The sequence below is a fragment of the Myxine glutinosa genome, chromosome 5 (assembly GCF_964187855.1).
Source record: "Myxine glutinosa chromosome 5, kmMyxGlut1.1, whole genome shotgun sequence".
Taxonomy (NCBI): Eukaryota; Metazoa; Chordata; class Myxini; order Myxiniformes; family Myxinidae; genus Myxine; species Myxine glutinosa.
Genome location: NC_136265.1, coordinates 132451703 through 132468697, shown reverse-complemented (window position 1 = coordinate 132468697; position 16995 = coordinate 132451703). Strand labels below are relative to the sequence as shown.

The 16995-nt window shown below is 44.4% G+C and overlaps 2 protein-coding genes across 3 annotated transcripts in view; one reads left to right on the top strand and one right to left on the bottom strand.

The window, feature by feature from the left end:
- The window catches only part of NEK8 (NIMA related kinase 8), a 73908-nt gene extending 69379 nt beyond the window's left edge, over nt 1-4529 (bottom strand). Inside the window, exon 1 of the mRNA XM_068116188.2 lies at nt 4402-4529. Within this exon, the coding sequence (XP_067972289.2) occupies nt 4402-4448 (47 nt within the window). The 5' untranslated portion in view covers nt 4449-4529. The remainder of the gene's footprint in view (nt 1-4401) is intronic.
- Nucleotides 4530-4902: 373 nt separating this feature from the next.
- ABHD14B (abhydrolase domain containing 14B) overlaps nt 4903-16995 on the top strand; it is a 40466-nt gene continuing 28373 nt past the window's right edge. Inside the window, exons 1-2 of one of the 2 annotated variants that reach the window (XM_068116189.2) lie at nt 4903-5153; nt 16564-16787. In XM_068116189.2, the coding sequence (XP_067972290.1) occupies nt 16565-16787 (223 nt within the window). In that variant the 5' untranslated portion in view covers nt 4903-5153; nt 16564. The remainder of the gene's footprint in view (nt 5154-16563; nt 16788-16995) is intronic. The other variant, XM_068116190.2, reaches the window with a different exon arrangement.

The window sequence follows — 16995 nt, the reverse complement described above, 5'->3', positions numbered from 1 at the left end:
GTAATAGGCAGTTCTTTTGAATATAGACAAAGACTGTTACCGAGATTATATGATTCATGGTTCCCGCGAAACAGGTAGTATCTTTGACACGCTGTATAAAAAAGAGAATTGAAGCTATGGGGATGTATCTGGTATCAAATTAAAGCTGATATACAGGAGAAAGCCAATAAAATATATATGTAAGCATATCAGGTGTAATGTGTTCATATTATGTGTGTAAGATGAAATAGTACGGTCGATACCGAATTATGTTACGTTAAAGTGGGGTACTGCTATTCAGCACTAGTTATGACCATTAAGGTACCATTATAAGTAATGTGTCAATATTCTATGATGATCAGTAGATGAACAGCTTTCTTTTGGTATATAACTTTTTATTCTGAGTTAATATTAGCAGGCACAAATACCAAAAGAACACGTGTGTCGAATATGGCGCAACGCGGATTTAAAAATATGCTGTTTTGAGGGTACCATCCAATATAGGTACCAAATGGGTAGTGAGTCCAAGTTTATTTACTGTTACCAGTTGATTTCCACCCCAGGACACCCCAATGGTTCAGAAAAACCCAGGGTCGGAGAGTTGTGGGGGGGGGGGGGTGCAGATGGACCATACCTGGCCCGGAGCCTACATCTTTAGCCAAGTCTTTCTCGGTCTTCCCCATCCTCTACTTCCTTCAACATTCATTTCCATCACTCTTGTCAACCAGTCACTTTCATCCCTCAACACATGACCAAACCATCTCAACCTGTTCCTCTTCACAGCATCAATCACAGGCTCTGTTCCCATCATCTTTCGCAATTCATCATTTGAGTAACAATAATTAATAATTGTGAGTAATAAACATTAATTGTGAGTAACAATAATGAACGTAAACGGTATTTGTGATTTCACGTACACTGTAACTACACTAAGGACAACCTTTAGAGGCCATTTTTCCATTTTTCCCTGCAGAGCAGGGGTTGGCCTTTTTTGGGCACCATTTTATGGCCGGATGCCCTTCCTGCCACCAACCCTGATGGTCACCTCTTTCGACACACAGGTAATTACCAGTGAACTGGTACTCAATTATGCTGACCTCGAAGGGATGACAGGCTGAGTCAACCCCCCCTGGTGTTAATTCAGTAATAAACCGGGATTCAATCCCAGCATCCTGGAATCCCAAGCCGGCACCCTAACCGCTAAGCCAACACCAAGCTGTAACTACACTAACAAACGGTAATTTTTGAAGTCAGACCAAGCTACCGACGAGCGGCTTGCAAAGCGGTTAATACGGAACGACTGGCTTTGAAAGCTATAGCAGGCCGCTTGCTAACGGAACACACCCCTGATGCTTGTATAATGTGGCAGCGACCCTTATTGCATCACGTGACTAAGTTACGTGCACATCACGTGCGATGACGTAACGGAGTGTCATTGGAGGAACCAAGTGAGGCATTCAAAGGTTGAGACGCAATAAAAGTTCATGTAAAATGACTTTACAGCGTTTCTCTTGATTTCTTTGTACCTCAATACAATATATAATACCTCAAAGGTTGGCTACTATATTAATACTAATAGCTACAGCAATAAACGACAAAGGTGACAATTTGCGTCAGTCAGGCACGGAGGTATATAATATGGAGAGCCAATGACGGCTGTCGGCTGAAGCTAGCGGAAGTTGCTTGGCGGCCATATTGGGAAGCCGATTGTGTCTGCGTCCGTGTTTGTTTAATGCGGACCGTCCGTGTTCAGACGTCTGCGTCTGAGATCTTCGGGGAAGGAACAGGCGAATTTGGTGACACAATGTCTACTAAATTTGCATGATATCGGTGCAGAGGTGGTTTCCTTAACTTGCGATGGACCGTCCGCTCATTTGACAATGTTACGTGAGCTAGGTGCCGACATCACGCCGCAGAATGTGAAACCAACATTTCCCCACCCAGCAAATCCCGAAAAGAAAATTTGTGTTGTACTCGATGCATGTCACATGCTTAAACTTGCAAGAAACTGTCTTGGATCCATGAAAATGATGGAGGATGGCAACAAAAAAGTCATCGCGTGGAAATACATCCAGGCACTCTTTGATCTGCAGAAGAGGGAAGGCTTGCGTCTGGGAAATAAGCTCTCCCGGAAACACATCGAGTGGAAGAGCAATGTCATGAAGGTGGACACAGCTGCTCAGACATTGAGCACTAGTGTGGCAGATGCAATTCGGTTTTGCAGGGACACTTTGCAACTATCAGAATTTCAGGGCAGTGAGGCTACCTGCCAATACATTGAAACATTGGACAAACTGTTTGACATTCTAAATTCTCGCAATCCATTGGCACGAAACTACAAGGCACCACTCATGACATCACGAGAAGGACTTTTCCTGCCATTCCTGGATACTGCCTACAGTTACTTGTCCAACATCAAAAACATGAATGGTCAAGTTATGACCAATACGCGTTTGAAAACCCCCTTCATTGGTTTCATGATCTGCATAGAGAGTGTCAAAATTTTGTATTTCACATATGTCAAACCTGCCTCATCTCCCCTGCGATACCTGCTCACGTACAAAATGAGCCAAGACCACATTGAACTTTTCTTTGGAGCGGTCCGCATTGCATGTGGAAGTGGGAATAACCCAACGGCCCGGCAGTTTGTTGCCGCATATAAGCGCCTCTTGATGCGACATGACATCAAGTCTGCAAGTGGGAACTGTTCTGCACAGGACTCAACCAGAATCCTGAATGCGGCTTCCTTCAAGTGCGTTGCAAAGCAGGCTGTGCCTGACGAGAGTCACGACATGTTGGTGGCCAGACGATACGACCTGGAGTTGAGATCGCCGGCAAAAGAGGACCACGACTATGCGGATATTCCAAATTTTGAGCAACTTTCCATCTTTACAGAGTCATGTGTTGGCTATATTGCCGGCTATGTGGTGAGGATGGTGAGGAAGACTCTGAAGTGTAGCCAATGTCTTTCTGCATTGACCAGTAACAACGAAGAATGGCAAACCACACCAATGTACAGCCTGATTGTTACCAAGAACAGGGGTGGCCTCATAGTTCCCTCGCACAGTGTTGTTCGTGTCTGTGAGGCGACTGAACGCTGTGTCAAGAGGCTCCTGGCTGTAAGCAATGGCAAAATGCCTCGTGAAAGTGGGATAAGAGCGGCAATTTCCACTTCTGTCCTTTCTGAGGTCGGTCGGTCTACATTTGCTTCCTTGGATCGGCACATGTTTGACTGTGAGGCAGACAGCAACCATGTGTTTGTTTTAATACATTCTGTATCACAATCATACAGCAAGATACGTTTCCATCATGTTGTGAGAACACTCGATGATGACATGAAGGAAGAGCGCATCAGGAAAAAATATTGCAAACTGGTCCTGTTTGCTCACCAGTGAGGCAGCACCAGAGCAAGCTGAAATATAAGAGCGACCTCATCTCTACATGGTGTGGGTGTGTTTTGTGGGTTAACTGTGAATTGTGTGGGTTAACTACATGACAGCGTTTCATGTCATTTATGTGACTGACTCACTGTTGATGTGTTGCTGACCCATGTCAGTGTAGAATAAACTCTGGTTATCATTATATCTGCGTGGTTTCTAACATCTCGGTAATAGAAACATACACATCTTAGTTACAATATAATGACTGAATTAAGTAACATCATATAACATGACAACAAATCAGATCTTTATATTGAGGAATATTATAGAACAAGCCAAAGAATGGCAAACGACGATGTACCTCAATTTTATAGATTTCTAGAAAGCTTTCGACTCCTTGCCCAGAGAAAGTCTGGGTCATAATGAAGAAATACAGCATACCTGGAAAATTAGTGAACCTTGTAAAAGCCCTTTACCAAGACTTTCAATGTGCGGTCGTCGACCAAGGTGAAACAACAGAATGGTTAAAGGTGAAGACAGGAGTTAAACAGGGGTGTAACATGTCAGGATTCTTATTCCTACTAGTGGGTGATTGGGTCATGAGAAGGACGATAAAGAACACCGAGCGGTAATTTTGGGCACTTTTTTTTCAAACAAGCTCTAAACCATTGGATTCCCCAGGAAAAATGCGTCTAGAACCAACTTCAAACTTAATGAACACCATTTCCTTAAAGAACGGGATTCTGAGCCCGAATATCAGTTCAAATATTAGTATTCTATATTAATTAAACAGTCGGCGGTCCTAAAATTCGCTCCAGCTGCATCATCAGTGCGCCACGCCTTTGCTTTGACAGGCTTACGATCGGCTTCCCAATATGGCCGCCAGACTATTTCCGGTGGCTTCACGGCGGCTAATGCTGCGAGGTGGCCAATTGGCTCTCCATATTATATACCTCCGTGCAGTCAGGTCCTTTTTCAACAACTGCCGACAAACTTGCAAAAAACCTTCGAACCAAAGACGCAAAATGCCAAAAGTACTCACCCAAAAGCTCCTCTACCCACAACTTTTATTTTCTCGTATTTCTCCATTATATTATTGAACCACTTTCCTTTAATTCATCAACTTCTTAACTTTTGTCCCGCGAATGACTTTCCTCCCCGTACTCTCTCATTACCATAGCAACCAGAGTAACCACGAGTCATTGGCTCATTTGCTGTGTGGTGCGATCGTATATCTCTCCTAACCAACGTTGTTCAACAAAATAATAAGAATGAGGAAAAGTCAGTATCATTTAGAACAACCAACTGTATATTTGCGGAAAACTGTGAAAGTTAAATTCCGTCATATTGTTTAATTCCGGCACGCACTATACCGTCATGGTCACTGATGACACATCAATTAATCATTTTAATGTACGACGTGATTAAAATATTAAAACACAAGGTAAACAATCATTTCGAAATAAAATACCAACAAGGACCTGCTCAATACTTTTGTATATTACTATTTTGTATTTAACCTTTCGTTATATTACCTGCAGTGAAGATCGAAAATAATAAGCAATACGCTGATAGTAAATCGAGTATAATCTTAGTTTTTTTAACAAGTAGGCCTCCTGATATAGCTGTCACATAGAGACGTCATATAACTTCCAATGAAAGATGACTTTTGAAACAAGGTCTCCTTTCCGGCGCCCTCTTATCTCAGGTTCGCTATACAGATTCAAGTAGATCTGAGAAATTACTTCAACTCTAGAACTATAAGGCAAAGCAAGCTCGCTTTCCGAACTCAAGGTATGGCAATACTTTTAATGTTTTAGAGTTTTTTATTAGCAATTATCGCTAATGTGCCATTCAGCTCAACTCTTACATACTTTGTTAATAAACTTTACAACGTTTATTTGTGGGGAGTTAGTTTTGTGAGTAAAAACTGACTTGTTTGGCTTGAGCTTACACGTTGCAACATTGATGGTGAGGTGGAATCTGAACATGACGTACCACAGACTGTAGACCAATCACGTCGGTTACCTGATTTAACCAGGACACGTTTTGGAATCATTAAAATGCATTCGACTTTCGTCTCAATTAGTTGAACTCTACTAGTACTAGTGATTGACAACATTCTGCAGTCATCAACAAACGAACTGCCATTGGGTCAAAGTGGCAAAGGATAGACACGGTAACCAAGGGAAAGAACAAAAGGGAGGGGAGGTAACAGGCACCTGCACGCTGCAGGTGAGAACGTTGGGTCAGGTCGGTTTAATGGCGGTACAAAGATGGAGGATTAGGATAGGGGACGACATGACGTGAGAGATTGTGCAACGACCGTTTAAAGCCATGGAGGGAAGAGTGGTGTGAACAGACTTTGGAAGGAAGGCACATAAATGGGATAAATAATATGGCGCCTTAATGAAATCTTTTGGAAATACCGGTACCAGGTGGACAAAAGTGCCAAATTTTTCATAAATGTTCCTCAGGTCATAATGATTAATTTCAGGACAACCACCCAGAAATGGTACAATGAGACCTCAGTAGGGTAAACTGGAATTCAACATGGGATATTACCCACAGATATGACATATGTCCTCAGTAGGGGAAACTGAACTTCAACATGGGATATCACCCACATATATGACATATGTCCTCACTAGGGGAAACTGGACTTCAACATGGGATATCACCCACATATATGACATATGTCCTCAGTAGGGGAAACTGGACTTCAACATGGGATATCACCCACATATATGACATATGTCCTCAGTAGGGGAAACTGGACTTCAACATGGGATATCACCCACATATATGACATATGTCCTCAGTAGGGGAAACTGGACTTCAACATGGGATATCACCCACATATATGACATATGTCCTCAGTAGGGGAAACTGGACTTCAACATGGGATATCACCCACATATATGACATATGTCCTCAGTAGGGGAAACTGGACTTCAACATGGGATATCACCCACATATATGACATATGACCTCAGTAGGGTAAACTGGAATTCAACATGGGATATTACCCACAGATATGACATATGTCCTCAGTAGGGGAAACTGAACTTCAACATGGGATATCACCCACATATATGACATATGTCCTCAGTAGGGGAAACTGGACTTCAACATGGGATATCACCCACATATATGACATATGTCCTCAGTAGGGGAAACTGGACTTCAACATGGGATATTCCCCACATATATGACATATGACCTCAGTAGGGTAAACTGGAATTCAACAGAGGATATTACCCACAAATATGACGTATGTCCTCAGTAGCGGAAACTGGACTTCAACATGGGATATTACCCACATATATGACATATGTCCTCAGTAGGGGAAACTGGACTTCAACATGGGATATTCCCCACATATATGACATATGACCTCAGTAGGGTAAACTGGAATTCAACAGAGGATATTACCCACTTATATGACATATGACCTCAGTAGGGTAAACTGGAATTCAACAGAGGATATTACCCACAGATATGACGTATGTCCTCAGTAGGGGAAACTGGACTTCAACATGGGATATTCCCCACATATATGACATATGACCTCAGTAGGGTAAACTGGAATTCAACGGAGGATATTACCCACAAATATGACGTATGTCCTCAGTAGGGGAAACTGGACTTCAACATGGGATATTACCCACATATATGACATATGTCCTCAGTAGGGGAAACTGGACTTCAACATGGGATATTCCCCACATATATGACATATGACCTCAGTAGGGTAAACTGGAATTCAACAGAGGATATTACCCACTTATATGACATATGACCTCAGTAGGGTAAACTGGAATTCAACAGAGGATATTACCCACAGATATGACGTATGTCCTCAGTAGGGGAAACTGGAATTCAACATGGGATATTACCCACAGATATGACATATGACCTCAGTAGGGTAAACTGGAATTCAACAGAGGATATTACCCACAGATATGACATATGACATATGACCTCAGTAGGGGAAACTGAAATTCAAAATACGATATTACCCACAGATATGACATATGTCCTCAGTAGGGGAAACTGGAATTCAACATGGGATATTACCCACAGATGTGACATATGTCCTCAGTCGTGGAAACTGGAATTCAACATGGGATATTACCCACATATATGACATATGTCCTCAGTAGGGGAAACTGGACTTCAACATGGGATATTACCCACAGATATGACATAGGTCCTCAGTAGGGGAAACTGGAATTCAACATGGGATATTACCGACAGATATGACATATGTCCTCAGTAGGGGAAACTGGAATTCAACATGGGATATTACCCACAGATGTGACATATGTCCTCAGTCGTGGAAACTGGACTTCAACATGGGATATTACCCACAGATATGACATAGGTCCTCAGTAGGGGAAACTGGAATTCAACATGGGATATTACCGACAGATATGACATATGACCTCAGTAGGGTAAACTGGAATTCAACAGAGGATATTACCCACAGATATGACATATGACATATGACCTCAGTAGGGGAAACTGAAATTCAAAATACGATATTACCCACAGATATGACATATGTCCTCAGTAGGGGAAACTGGACTTCAACACGGGATATTACCCACAGATATGACATATGTCCTCAGTCGTGGAAACTGGACTTCAACATGGGATATTACCCACAGATATGACATAGGTCCTCAGTAGGGGAAACTGGAATTCAACATGGGATATTACCCACAGATATGACATATGTCCTCAGTCGTGGAAACTGAAATTCAACATAGGATATTACCCACAGATATGACGTATGTCCTCAGTTGGGGAAACTGAAATTCAACATGGGATATTACCCACAGATATGACATACTGTATGTCCTCAGTGTGGAAACTGAAATTCAACATAGGATATTACCCACAGATATGACGTATGTCCTCAGTTGGGGAAACTGAAATTCAACATGGGATATTACCCACAGATATGACATATGTCCTCAGTGTGGAAACTGAAATTCAACATGGGATATTACCCACAGATATGACGTATGTCCTCAGTTGGGGAAACTGAAATTCAACATGGGATATTACCCACAGATATGACATATGTCCTCAGTGTGGAAACTGAAATTCAACATAGGATATTACCCACAGATATGACATATGTCCTCAGTGTGGAAACTGAAATTCAACATAGGATATTACCCACAGATATGACGTATGTCCTCAGTTGGGGAAACTGAAATTCAACATGGGATATTACCCACAGATATGACATATGTCCTCAGTGTGGAAACTGAAATTCAACATGGGATATTACCCACAGATATGACATATGTCCTCAGTAGGGGAATCTGGAATTCAACATGGGATATTACCCACAGATATGACATATGTCCTCAGTAGGTGTTTTTATAACAACAGTTATTGGAAAAAATCAACACCAAACAGTATAAAATATGACATATGACCTCAGTAGGATATATTTCACATCCCCACCCCCCCCTCCCCTCCCGAAGACACCCTTAATGAGCGTAGATTTTGATGCTGTCAATACACCCTCGTTAGGCATAAGATATGAAGCATGTGGCCAAGTTTCATCAAAATCGTGTGTGCAGTTTTGGAGAAGAGAGCAAATGGGGAGGGGGGGGAGGAAGTATTTTGGTGGATGCAACCCCCCTGCCTCCTTACCCTATAGACTTCCTTAATGAGAGCAGATTTTGATGCCATCCATACACCTTTGTTATGCTTTTTATGGAACTTTTGGCCAAGTTTCATCAAAACTGTGTGTTTGGTTCAAGCGATAATGACTGAAGTTTTACAGACTCACTCACTCATTCACCGACTCACTCACTCACTTACTCACTCATTCACTGACCCACGGACACTGCTCGATCGCATAAGCTCACCAGACTAAAGTCCAGGTGAGCTAAAAGTGCATACAATTAAACTGATATAGATGTCACCTGTATATTTATTCACTTTAAAGAAAAGGACATTGTATAATAATGCTTCATATATGATGGCCGTGAATAGGGGACAATGCGGACAATATCTCTTGTCGTCGTGATGTTTTGGACAGTTTAATTCAGACTTTCTCTTCAATATTTATATGTAAGATCCCAATAAGTCACTGCATAGATTGCCACCTCCATATATAATCATGAGAAATACATCGGTAATGGCTCATATTTTAAAAGTGAACCTGTGCCTTGTTTTTATCCCCACGGTTTTTGGGGAAAAAAAAGGAGATATTGTAATCGGCTCCATGCGTCTGTCTGTCCATCCGTCACGCCATCCTCCTATGGTTGGGCAGAACCTCACCAAACTTGGTCGTTTTGATCAACACATGGCACAAAAGAGCAAGAGCACTGCCATATTTGGCCCCGCCCCTTCGGGTGGGTTCAAAAGGTCAATTACCAGAAAATGTAATTATGGGCACATTTTTAAACATTTCTCAATGAAACTTTGTATAAGTGTTACATATTTATGTGAATGTATGTGAATTACCATGCAGGTCTTTGCTTCCGTGTGTAGTATATTAAGTTGTTGTGTAGTTGTTGTGGTTGGAGGGTCAGGAGCCCTTCTGAAAGAGTGGCAGGAAACGGAAGTGGCCGGAAGCGGAAGTGACGGGAAACGGAGGAGAAAGACACGAGGGAAAGGAAGGCTTCTTCTTCCTCGCCCCGCGACGACGAGAAGGTGGAATCGACCTTACGCTGCGCGGAAAACGCGCCGTTGCGAAACGTCTGGCGAGAGGAGTTACCTGGGCGGTAAATACCTTTTGACACGTCCAGTCACCGTGAGTTCGTGCACGAAACCAAGCGTCCGGGACAGTTTGCCCCGTCTACAAAGACGCGTACGGGTCCGCACGTTGGGCCTCGCTCGCGTCGGAAGCCGCGCTGGGTTTTGCCCCGTCTACAAAGACGCGTACGGGTCCGCACGTTGGGCCTCGCTCGCGTCGGAAGCCGCGCTGGGTTTTTGCCCATCTACAAGGACGCGTAAGGGTCGCACTTGGGGCCTCGCGCACGTTGGACGCCGCGCTGGGTTTGCCCCGTGGCTTGGCAAGGAGGTGCGCTGCAGCCGCGGCCCCAGTCCGAGACGGCACGTTTAGAGCACGTCCGCCCGGGGCTCGTTCAACCGCCCGTGTGCGGAGAGGAGAGACATTGACCACGGAGGGAGTCAGGAGTGGGGCTCACGTGAGGAATGTATAAGATTAAGATGGCCATCTTAGAGTTTGTGTAGATGAGTTCACATGGTTGTAATATTGATTGTGCATTGTTGATGGTTGTTGATTGCTCAGTGAATATATTATTGATTATTCCGGATCCTTGGTGTGGGGTTTCTTCTTGACCGGAATTCATATTGATTGCGTTACGAAAGCGTATAAACCATATATCTTTCTGGCGGGGTCCCTCCCACGGTCCGGGGGTCACCAAGACCAGGTAGTTACCGGGAGGACCACGTAACAGAATTGGGGGCTCGTCCAAATTACGATTTGCGGTTTCGCAATTGGGTCTACGTCCGGGATCTAAAAGTGTATAAAATAATAAAATAATAATATTTTTGGTAATTAAAATTTATTAATTAATTATTAATTGGTAATATTTTTTTTTGAGAAATTGGGGAAAGTCTTGGGGTGAAGGTTAACAGGTGTTAACGATAGGCACCATGGCGTTTGTGGCACAGAACTTTGGGGTAACCCCGAGTGAGGCACAGTTCCGAGCGTTGCTAAAGTCGGATCTCTTGAAATTGGCCAAACATTTTAACTTGGAGGTCCGAACTAATTTGAGGAAGGCAGAGTTGCAGGCCACGGTGATACAATCTATGGTGGGATTAGGAACATGGGACGAGTTAGCCTGGGAGTGGCTACCCGAAGAACCAGAAGACGTTGAGCTCCGGAAACTGGAGTTGCAATTACGGAGCCAGGAACGGATAAAAGAAGAGGAAAGGAAAGCAGAAAAGGAAAGAGCAGAAGAAGAAAGGAAAGCAGAAGAGAGAAGAGAAGAGAAACAAGCACAAGAAAGGAGAGTGGAACGAGAACTCCAGGAAAGGTTAGCAGAAGAAGAAAGGAAAGCAGAAAAGGAAAGAGCAGAAGAAGAAAGGAAAGCAGAAAAAGAAAGAGCAGAAGAAGAAAGGAAAGCAGAAAAGGAAAGAGCAGAAGAAGAAAGGAAAGCAGAAAAGGAAAGAGCAGAAGAGGAAAGGAAAGCAGAAGAGAGGAGAGAAGAGAAGCAAGCAGAGGAAAGGAGAGTGGAACGAGAACTCCAGGAAAGAAGAGAAAAGGAACAAGCAGAGGAAAGGAGAGCTGCAAGGGACCTCGAAGCAGAGGAGAGAAAAGCGGAAAGGGAATTAAAGGAACGTGACATGCAGCTTCAGCAAGAAATCAAATTCAAGGAGCTGGAGTTAATGAGAGAACGGGGAGAGGCACCACCCTTGCTGACGGGGTCGACACCTAACCAGAAAACCTGGGATGTGGGCAGACATGTGAGGCTGGTTCCACCGTTCAGTGAAAAAGAAGTCGCGAAATTTTTTCCACACTTTGAGAAAGTGGCTCGACAATTAAACTGGCCGGAGGAGACCTGGACCATACTCGTACAAAGTGTGCTGGTGGGGAAAGCTCAGGAAATTTATTCGGCGTTACCAATGGACCAATGTGCAGATTATGAGGTACTGAAGAAGCACATCCTCAAGGCCTATGAGTTGGTTCCGGAAGCTTACAGGCAAAAATTCAGGAATGCCAGGAAGAGGGAGAGTGAGACCCATGTGGAGTTTGCCAGAGTGAAAGAAAACATGTTTGATCGGTGGTGTGAGTCAAAAGGAGTCGGGAAAGACTTCGAGACATTGCGGGACTTGATCCTGGTGGAGGAATTCCAGCAGTGTGTCCACGAGGACATCAAAGTGTACCTGCAGGAAAAGAAGGTACCAAAGTTGTGGGACGCAGCCACCATGGCAGATGATTATGCCTTAACCCACCGAATAGGGGTCCACGAACCTAACTCCTCGCCTAGATCTCCGCAGGGGAGGTGGGGAACAGCAGGTGCGGAGAACGACCATACATGGCGGCGGCCTCGAGATGATTATGGGGACAACTATGATACCCCACCGGTTCGAAATCAGAGGGATGCGGGCCCAAGACAAACTTATAGTTCGGGGGGCCCGAGGCAGACCCCGAGTTTTTCCTCCGGGCCTACTTGCGCGTTTTGCAAAAAACCTGGACACTTGATGTCCAGTTGTTACCTCATGAAAAGGGACAACCCAGAGCGGAGTCCGACTATTACAACTCCGAATGCGATGGCTAGCGTAAGAAATCGCCATCAAGAGGGTTACCAACCATTTATTTCCGAGGGGTTTGTGTCACTGGATGGAGCCTCGACTAACCGGAGACCGGTTAGGATATTGAGAGACACAGGGGCCCATCAATCTTTAATGCTTGAAGGCATTTTGCCATGGTCCGAGGAGACGGCAACGGGGGATAGTGTTCGTTTACAGGGGATCGGGGGCGGTGTTAGTGCTCCCCTTCAGGTCATCCAGTTGGAGTCCGATTTGGTGTCAGGACCGGTCACCATCGGTTTACAAGCCACGTTTCCTGTAGAGGGTGTATCTGTGGTTCTCGGGAATGATTTGGCCGGGGGTCAAGTTTATGGTAACCTGAGGGTTGATAAAGAGCCCAGCAGGGAAAATAACACCACACCAGCTCGGGATGGTGACAAAAGTGCCAAGTTATTTGTAGGGGGACTGAACTTCAAAACAGAGGAAGAAGTTCTGACCTCTGTCTTCAACAGATATGGGCCGCTGGTGGAAGTGCGGTTGGTAAGAGACTGGGAAACGCAACAGTCAAGAGGGTTCGGCTTTGTCACGTTTGCCAGCACAAAAGACGCCAGAGAGGCAGAGAAGAATTGGAATGGCAAGGATTTGGAGGGTCGGACCATAACAGTAGGGAAGGCATTTCGTAGGCGTCGAGAGGTCTACAGGAGAGGACAACTGGGCGGTAGTTTTGGTGGTGGCCGCAGTCAATATTATTATGGAGGCTCCCTGAGTTACGGCCGCTCCCGAAGGAAGAATTGGCAAAGTAGTGGCCGAGAAGAAGACCGGTATTCAGGGGACTACAGGGACCAGTGGTCCCACCCTAATTATTAGGGACGTTCTGAGAAGTTGAAGCACTGAAGGCGGCGGAGCCGCCGAGCCAAGATTCCTACACGAATTAACCGTGAACGCCGTTCCTAAAGGCGTCCATGTAGTGAACTTTCCTGCACGGACTAACCGGGAACTCCACGTTCCTCAAGGCGCCCATGTAGAGAACTTTCCTGCACGGACTAACCGTGAACTCCACGTTCCTCAAGGCGCCCATGTAGAGAACTTTCCTGCACGGACTAACCGTGAACTCCGCGTTCCTAAAGGCATCCATGTAGTGAATACTCGGCTTGGCCTCCCGGAAAAGTGCTATCGAGTGGCTTAACTGGCTTTATTTTTAAGTGATAACTGTGCCCGGGGGGAACTGATAATGTGGGGGGGTTGAGTTATCTGGTTTGTTTCTCCAAATTGGCCGGCAAAGAAAGTTTTCGCTGGGTTCAAACTTTCTTTCTTGAAGGGGGGGAGTGTTACATATTTATGTGAATGTATGTGAATTACCATGCAGGTCTTTGCTTCCGTGTGTAGTATATTAAGTTGTTGTGTAGTTGTTGTGGTTGGAGGGTCAGGAGCCCTTCTGAAAGAGTGGCAGGAAACGGAAGTGGCCGGAAGCGGAAGTGACGGGAAACGGAGGAGAAAGACACGAGGGAAAGGAAGGCTTCTTCTTCCTCGCCCCGCGACGACGAGAAGGTGGAATCGACCTTACGCTGCGCGGAAAACGCGCCGTTGCGAAACGTCTGGCGAGAGGAGTTACCTGGGCGGTAAATACCTTTTGACACGTCCAGTCACCGTGAGTTCGTGCACGAAACCAAGCGTCCGGGACAGTTTGCCCCGTCTACAAAGACGCGTACGGGTCCGCACGTTGGGCCTCGCTCGCGTCGGAAGCCGCGCTGGGTTTTGCCCCGTCTACAAAGACGCGTACGGGTCCGCACGTTGGGCCTCGCTCGCGTCGGAAGCCGCGCTGGGTTTTTGCCCATCTACAAGGACGCGTAAGGGTCGCACTTGGGGCCTCGCGCACGTTGGACGCCGCGCTGGGTTTGCCCCGTGGCTTGGCAAGGAGGTGCGCTGCAGCCGCGGCCCCAGTCCGAGACGGCACGTTTAGAGCACGTCCGCCCGGGGCTCGTTCAACCGCCCGTGTGCGGAGAGGAGAGACATTGACCACGGAGGGAGTCAGGAGTGGGGCTCACGTGAGGAATGTATAAGATTAAGATGGCCATCTTAGAGTTTGTGTAGATGAGTTCACATGGTTGTAATATTGATTGTGCATTGTTGATGGTTGTTGATTGCTCAGTGAATATATTATTGATTATTCCGGATCCTTGGTGTGGGGTTTCTTCTTGACCGGAATTCATATTGATTGCGTTACGAAAGCGTATAAACCATATATCTTTCTGGCGGGGTCCCTCCCACGGTCCGGGGGTCACCAAGACCAGGTAGTTACCGGGAGGACCACGTAACAATAAGCAATCAACATTGGTGGACGAATGAAATATATAACCTTTTTTTTGACCCCGGGTTTATGTCCTAGCTTAGTTAGCCTCGCCTGAAGAGGGGTCATTGCATTTGAGTCCGTTTGTCTGTCTGTCTGTTTATCTCTTTGTCGGCACAGATTAAACATGATTTTCTCTGCAACCGTTGGTCCGATAGACAGGAAATTTTCAACATCGGTGCGATTTTTAATGATATGAGGTTGGTCCTCTTCCTGTAGAATATTTTCATGATAATTATGACGTCATATGTCATGTGGTACAGGCGCTATCTTGGAAATACCGAAAAACTTTGCACCTCTATATCACCGAAAGCGCTGCATCGAAAAAATTGAGACATGGCTCCTTGTAAAGAACTCTCCATGGGGAATAAAATATGCTAATGACAATGTCATAGGTGCCTCCATTATGACGTCATAATTCGACAAGTACAAAACTTCATCCGATCAAGATGAAACTTATTGAGCATCATCTAGGAATAAATTGGTGGAAAAAAAAGAAGATGATGACGTCATCGGTCACGTGGTTCGGCCGCCATATTTGTTTTAACACAAAAGCCTTAAAAAGCCCTAAAAACACGTCCTGGTGAGGGTCTGCAATCTCTGATTGCTCTTTCTTGTTTATGCTATGCGTTTATGCTATGCGGGTGCTCACTAACAGGCAAACTAAGGAAATTGACAATCAACAAATGAAAATTATTGCCCTTGTAAACAATTATATATAGTTCCGTCAAGTCGTGACAGACTTCTGGTGACATTCATGATCACATTTCTCCAAATATCCCTATATTGCACTGCTTCCCGAAGCTTAAATCGACCGCGTTGTTGCAGCCTTTACCATGTCCATCCAGCACACCTGTATGAACATGTGTTAAGCACACAACTGTGCAAATGTCCGAGGCCACTTTGAAAATAAACATTTTTATTGTCACATTCTGAGAAGGCAACGACAAACCACACAGGATAACCCTTGCCAAGAAACTGCTTCGGCAGCACCTATGCTCCAACATCACAGAATGGTACATCAGATAATTGCGATATTTTGATAAATTAAAGGTGGTATAATGATCATGTTTTATTGATGAAACAAAAATGAATTGTATTTTACAATATTATTCCATGAAATTTCGATATTTGGTGTGTCACCTTTTCATGTAAAACAGCGGATATCCGTTTTTGAGATGTCCGGCGTGTTAGAGAGGCATGGAGTCAGACGTGCTATGAGTACTTGGTAAAGCAATTAATAAACAGTTGACATCCATTATTACCAGTACGTCTTGCATCCTTACTGTGGGTAAAAAAAAAAAAAAGACAGATTTAAAATGCCATGAAAACCACATATATGGAATGTTTGGGTTTGCGCAAAACTGACGCAATGGATAGATCCGTATGGAGGAATGTCATCATTTGACCAACCCCCTGAAAAAGGGGAAAATGGTCGTTATATGCTTCTTCTTCTTCTTCTTCTTGATGTCATCGTCAGCATAGTCTCGTCTAGGTCGTTTCAAGGTAAAGTTTACACGTCCCATTTTTAAGGTCTGGTTGTGGGCTGTGTCCACGGTGAGGACTTGCATCCTTGTTTTCTTCCACCATCCTCATGTACAACAGAATGGATATGAAAATGGCAGGCCCGATCAAATATTCTGAAGGCCATGTGGCCGTCGGGGGAAAGAGCATATTCTGGCGTGAAGTGGCCCCAGTAAGTGGAAACTCGCATTTTCCCATCTTGCTGCTGCATGGAAAGAAGTTTTCATCTGAAACTTGGCAGAATCACTCCACATTGCAAAACTTGGCAAATGCTGGCTATCGTGCAGTAGCGATTGACCTACCTGGTATGTTGTTTATTATTTTGTATTTATTTTTTGATGTGTTGATATATATATATTATATATATATATATATATATATATATATATATATATATATATATATATATATATATATATATATATATATATATATATATATATATATATATATATATATATAGTCACGTGAAAAAGTTCAGCTTTCTATAACACCTGGAGGGTACCGAACATT